We start from the raw sequence: 6723 nt of genomic DNA, 5'->3' as shown, positions 1-6723 counted from the left end.
CGGGCCTGAGTGACTAAGTAATTTTCTTTCTGCACTGACTCCCAAGTAAGCAACCGTCCATCTTGGGCCTCAGAAAGTTCCAGCACTGCCTCAGACGAAACAGAATTGGGCACAGGGCAAAAAGAAGAACAAGCAAGACCATGTGAGAAGGACTTAAATTAACAATAATATTTCATCACATTAATAAATATCGTTTTCTTCCCCAAAATAATATCCTTCAGGCATGTTAGACTACCATATCTGTCAGTCTGGCCAGCTCATAGGGAGCAGCAGAGAGGTGCACCCAACTCGACTGGAGGACAACAGGTTGGTGAAATCTGGTCTTAAGCAAATACTGAGCTCATTTCCCCAATTATCAGTTATGCCCTCAAACAAACTCAGTGGAGAAGAAGTATAGACATAGAGATCCATAAATAAAAATATTTTTGAACTTTTCACAATTTGCTTGAGGTTTAACAATTCTGAAAAATATGTTATCTGAAAATCTATCAATAAAATAAGAGGATAACAAGAACCATGTTGGATTATACTAAAGATTTATCTACTCCAGCATTCAGTTTCCATAATGGCCATCCAGAGGCCTCCAGAAACTCTGCAAATAATATGTGAAGGCACTAGTCTTTTTATGTCATTACTCCTCAGATTGGTATTCTCTAATATACTGTCCTTGAAGACAGGGGTTCAATATACAGTATACATATCAGAACACACATGAAAAGTACTAGACTTGAAAGTCACTGGCCTCTGATTATGCTCTCAAAGATTAAGCCTGCCCCTGTAGCATCAACCTGGGCAGCAAAGAAGTCACTGGAATGACCAAGGCAATGGGCATATCTGCCTCATGGGAGCAAAAAAAAAAGATTAATACTGCAATGGCTGTACCCACGTACTTGAGAATAACCTCCACTGAATTTAGTAAGCCTTACTTCTGAACAGACACTCACAGGACTGCACAGTTAATGTGCTGAATCCTTTTAACCAGGGCCATCTATATGCCAGGCTTTTTTTTGGCAAAAATGTGGAAAAGGCTAGAAATAATGGGGGGCATAGAAGAACATGCATACACTCCAGCCTTCCCAGTTTGGCAAGGACAGTCTCAATTACTGTATATACTCGACTATAAGTCAACTTCATGTATAAGTCTAGGGCAAGTTTTGGAACCAAAATTATAGATTTTGACATGACCCATGGATAGGTCGAGTGTAAAATTTGGAGCTCCTTCAGTGTGTGTATGAGAGAGGCAAGAAGTAAACAGCAATCAATACAGGGCTTCAGTGTTTCAGCCTTCACTTCCATGACAGTGAAGCGCATGGGTGGGAGAGGGACTGTTAAATAAATAGCAATCAATCAGTCAGTAAGGACTCTATAAGCTTGGCTCAGAACAGAAAGAAACTGCATGGGGAAATCTGAAAGAGCTGCTATCACATTACCATACTGACCCGTAAATAAGTTGATCTAGGATTTTGGAGCCAATTTTTGGGCATAAACTTTTAGACTTATAGATGAGTATATATAGTAATCCTCTGGTGCCTTTAAAATCTCCCAGTTTTTCTGTCTTCTTCCCACTATCACCTTAGTCCATTATTGTAAACTGAGTTCAACTCAGTTCAAAAGTCATTTGCATTCAGTTAACTCAATGAGGATTGGCGAGGAAAGAGGAAAGAGGGATGGAATTTTTTTCCTTTCACAGTAAGGAGGAAAACTGCTACAATTTCTCCTAGATCATGTGTTCTTCCTCATTGATAATTTTTACCATCTTGACCACACTCTGATGGTGTTTGGTTACACATGTCCCAATTTTCATTTGTGAAATATTGGATGGAATGGGTAGCTGTGACCCCTCAGATTCCAGACAATAGTCTTGTGGCAACTTCAGGATTTGGCTTAAGCTTTTATGGACAGCATCAGGTGCATCCAATAAAGTTGGTGGTAACCCACAAAAACTTATGCCAAATCAAATGCATTAATGTCCCAAGATCCTTTGTTGAGTTTTATCTGCAAGAACTTAATATAGCTGTCCCCAGGAAACCATTCTGAGCAATACTTTTCCTTTCCATGCAGTACTCACAGAAGTGGCGTCCCTTGCTTGACTGCACCTTGCGGATATGGCGCTTGAAGAAAAGGTGGAGATGGCTGATCAGGATGAAAGGTGGGGCCAGTGCTGGGCGGCTGTGATACTCCAAGATCAGGTTATAACGCTGGGATTTCCAATATATATCACTGTTGCCTTGCACTTTGGAAAATGTGTAACTGTTGGGGGGGGAGTAAGACAATGGAAGTCCAAATAAAGATTTACATAAAAACAGAATTATATGAAGGCTTTCCTTTTTGCAGGCCAGTGTCTCCTCCACACATCTTGGTTTGTGAAGGAACATATTTCCTGTTTCCAAACAGAAGTCTGATTATCTAGACTGAGTGCTGATGAAATATTTATGCACAGTTTGGTTTTGCATTGTTATCTGTTCATTTGTTCATTCAGCACTTTTCTCTTAACCACTTCCTTTTTAAAAAAGCATCATTGTTTTACATTTAGTAATCTTCTCTTAAAGAGGGGTGGGGGTGGCTTTGTGATTGACAAAAGGACTGGCCAATAAGTGTGGTACACAATCCTGGTTTAAACAAGTTAGAGGGAATGGCTTGATGTCTGACACAAGGCCTATCTTATCAGTGCTCTGCATAGCCCTGCTCTGAGAATGGTGGTGCTTTATGATGCACATAAGGGTCAGTCACTGCTGCAAAATGCTGGTAGCTGGAGGTTTTCTGAAGACTTGATCCAGACCAAGACAGAAATTTGTTACACATATGAAAAAAATAATCCATTGATATAGGATCATGATCAAATCACCCATTGCTGTATGAGTGTTATCAAACTCATGGCATGCTTAGCAAATTTCCCCCACCTGAAACTGGTCTAAAATAACCTACAACCTACAGATCTATTGTGATCTGCTTTCATTTCCCCAGATTTTGGGTACAGAATGTTCCATATTCAATTCTTGGCATCTCCAGTTAAAAAGACCAGGCAACAGATTTTTTTTATGCCTATATGGCTTAGGTCCAGACTATCTGAAAGACTGTATCTCCTTATATGAACCTGCTTCAATTTAAAAAATTTCAGGGGAGGGTTTTGTCACAGTCCTGCCACAATTGCAGGTATGGTTGGTGAGGACCCAGGAAAGAGTGTTCATGATGTTGCCTCATTATTCCTTTGTTTCCACCAGCAGCCAAAGATCTTACTCAAATAGGCCTTCAGCTTTTAACTGGCTGGGGCATTGCAGGGGGTATGCTGGTTCTTAATACGCAATTTGTTTTAATGTATTTAGCTGTTCTAAATTAATGTTTTTTACTGTTGTTTAATGCTTTTAATTTTTTGTGTTACATATGGTTTTATCTATGTTGTTTTTACAACATCTTTGGGTCCCATATGGAAGAAAAGCAGGATATAAGTTAAATAAACAAGCAAATAAATAAACAAAATTATGGTGAGCTGTTGCAAGTCAGAGCATGCAATGCTGGGATAGCTCAAACGGTGTAAGGCAACATCCTATGTTTATTGTTCAATGCACATTTCATATACCTGAACCTTATGTGATGCAATGTGGTGCAGCATATCCACTTGCTTTTAAACCCGATACATTCACTCTAAAAACACTCATCCAACAACAGTGGTACCTGAACATGGCAATGAGCAAATTGAGAAGCAGGATGTTGGCTACAAGAAGGAAAATCACAAGGAGAATGAGTACCAGCCAGTTGGCATAAGTGTTGGTGCAGGGCTTTGCATCATCCATCAAGATAGCCACAGGATCATAGGTGCAGTTTGATGCTGCAATCAGAGCAGCTAGGAGCAAAATAAAATAATAAGGTGAGGACTCACACGATCCATGGTTCTATAAACCTTTATCAAATTTCCGCTCCAAAAATTAATAATATTCCACTTCCCCAGCTAAAAGGACCCACAAATACTCAAAAGGAAGATCTTCTAACTCCTTGACCATTTCGGGGGAGTTAATCAGACAAGGGAAATTGGAAATATAATCCAATGGCAATCCAAACGCAATCATGGAGTTTAATGTTATTGCGTGATAGACAATTTCGGGCAACGGCAAGCTCTTTTCGGGCAATGGAAAGTCAGTTTGAATGCAATTTGAATTCATGTAAATTCTCTGAACTAGTGAATGCACATGAATGCGTTCTGGCTCCACTTTCTTTTCATTCGAAATTAAGAGAAATTCCTCCCATGTGATAAACTCCTTGGTTATGCTTTTCTGTATCTTTTCCAATGCTATACTATCCCAGCTTTGTACTTAAGCACTAGCCTTAACACACTGGCTGGTGGGAGAGGTAGATATGTGAAGGCCTGAGAACTATATGGAAGAAAAACCTTTCCCCATCTCCTCCCTTCTCCAAATTGGGGGGGGGAGTATATCCCCTTAATATTCACCTATTTTCTCAGGCCTTTACAGCTGGAGGTATTGTCTATCCCTCTTCTGTGTCCTGAATAGACATCACATAGGCTGCTAGCACAGAAAAGCCCTCTCCTCCATGGCAAGTATAGAAATACAACTTCTCATCCCACCACTGACAGCTCCCAGAAGACTAGTAAGAATCTTTTTTGTAGACTGGCAATTTTAATGGCTTAATTTTATAAGGCTGCACTATCTGTTTTCAAGACAGGGCAGAACAAAGTGTTAGCAAATTGAGAACAGAAGCTGCTATTACCCTTGAATACTCACCATCAATTTCATCGAGTGGGATCTGTCCAAAGATTTGCAAGTAAGGTCGGTAAAAAACACGCCGAAATATCCAGGGGAGACGTCGGTCATGTGGCAGGAGCAGCCCCTCTGTGGTGACCCCATAGGCTACCAACCAGACCCCAAGAAAGAAGAGAAAGAGAAAGACATCCTTCATCTGTAGAAAGATTAAGATAGAGCAAAGATTACAGTAATTTTTTAATAATTAGAACACTTTACACTTCCCGACTTTACTCTCCTCATTCCACACAAAGAGGAATGTATATATATCTGAGGAAGTAGACTGGTCTATGAAAGCTAATGCTGCCAACTTCTTTATTTCCGTTAGTCTCAAAGGTGCTACAAGATCTCTCTATGTATATGTATACAAATTCTACTAACTTGAATTAATTTTCAATATTCATATAAATAATATAATTCCTTCATGGAGATTTGCATGCTTCGATAAGTCAGAAATCCAGAGTTGTGGATTATTATGAATGAACTGAGCGCTAGCACACCTAGAACATCCACTCCTGTTTTGTTTCTATCTACTGCCATAACTTCTAACCAAAGGCAGAGACTGTTTATTTAATGTATCACTTAAACCAAGGATCTTGGCTTATTGCTCCTTTCACAGTTTAGTACTGCAAACCAGGGTTGGTTCCTGGTTTATGATTTCTGGCTTGTTCTGGAATAACAAACCAGTAACTCTGGTTTGGATAACATGTTGAACAAACTATCCCATACATCAGCACATAGCTCTTTCAAGTCAATCCAGAATCCTCTTGAATTTTTGACTTAATTTTACACTTGTGTACAGTCTATGAATCAAAAGAAATTGGTAACAGTGATGAACTGAATGAAGAGAAAGGTTACCAAGAGAGAGCAATGTTTGCAACAACAGCAGCAAGAAACTATAACAACATCCTCACAGGAATATGTGCCCAAAATATATATTTTGCCCTCTCTTAGATGTTCACTTTCTCATCACTTGCAGACTCACTATATGTCTTACATTCACAATTAAGTGCAAGGGCCTTAATACATTCATTAAGCACACATCTCACTTCATCCTAAAATCCCTCAGACAAGGCACTTCGATTCTCAAACAGAAGACCCCCCCAACTGTATGCCCATTCCACAAATATCAAAGATATGCTTTCTCACCATCCTGCCGACAATAATCATCTTGGGTCCCAGCTGTTTGTTGACAGCAAAGATGTGGATGAGACGAAGTGTGAAGACCATAAAATCCAGGCACAGAATGGTGCGTCCAGATTCATATGACTGTGGGATCAGCCTGTGAAATCATAATAGAGAAAGATACACTAGAAAGAAATTCATTCTATGCACTATGAGAATTGCTTTTTTATCTCAAGCCATGAATCTCTAACTTTAAAATCATGTTCAATGTGCTTTATAATTAATTTTATCACTTTAATTATGGCTGAGTGGTGGGAGAAGCCTTACCCTGATATGAGGCACCTTCTGCTTGAATTATAAACTGCTGGTGGCTGTAACACTGGATTCTACTGTAATACACTGAACAAAGTTACAGTATTTTTCTAATGGCCAGAAGGCGGCACTACTAAAAAACGGAAAGAGATTATGCCTCAAACATGTCTGAATGCCAGCCACTTTGCCAGACCCTTCCTGTCACCTTTGTTGAACTGTACTACACTGGGTGCAGGGTGATCAGATGTCCTCCTTTTCCCAGGACATGCTTTACATTTAAACCTTCTGTCCAGGAGGAAGTTCAAAATGTCCTCCATTTTGAGCATGGCTAGGAAGCATGAATTTACATTTATATTAGTGTTTTATGCTTTTATTTGGTAATGGCCTACATTTTCCTTGAACGCCCTATATTTTCTGTGCCTTTCTGACTGGTGTGCTTGGGCAAGTCACACTCTCCAAGCCTCAGAGGATGGCAGTGGCAAACCACCTTTGAAGAAAGTTGCCAAGAAAACCCTGCAATAGGTTTGCCTTA

General features: G+C 39.8%; 1 protein-coding gene across 1 annotated transcript in view; it reads right to left on the bottom strand.

The window, feature by feature from the left end:
* TRPM4 (transient receptor potential cation channel subfamily M member 4) overlaps positions 1–6723 on the bottom strand; it is a 35756-nt gene that overhangs the window by 3921 nt on the left and 25112 nt on the right. The window contains 5 exon segments of the mRNA XM_042476993.1: positions 1–85; positions 2069–2250; positions 3673–3841; positions 4737–4911; positions 5904–6036. The exon segment at positions 1–85 is cut by the window's left edge and continues 1 nt beyond it. Of these exon segments, the coding sequence (XP_042332927.1) occupies positions 1–85; positions 2069–2250; positions 3673–3841; positions 4737–4911; positions 5904–6036 (744 nt within the window).

This window comes from Sceloporus undulatus, chromosome 6 (assembly GCF_019175285.1).
Source record: "Sceloporus undulatus isolate JIND9_A2432 ecotype Alabama chromosome 6, SceUnd_v1.1, whole genome shotgun sequence".
NCBI lineage: Eukaryota > Metazoa > Chordata > Lepidosauria > Squamata > Phrynosomatidae > Sceloporus > Sceloporus undulatus.
The sequence above is the reverse complement of the archived record's forward strand: the minus strand, read 5'-3'. Positions and strand labels throughout refer to the sequence as shown.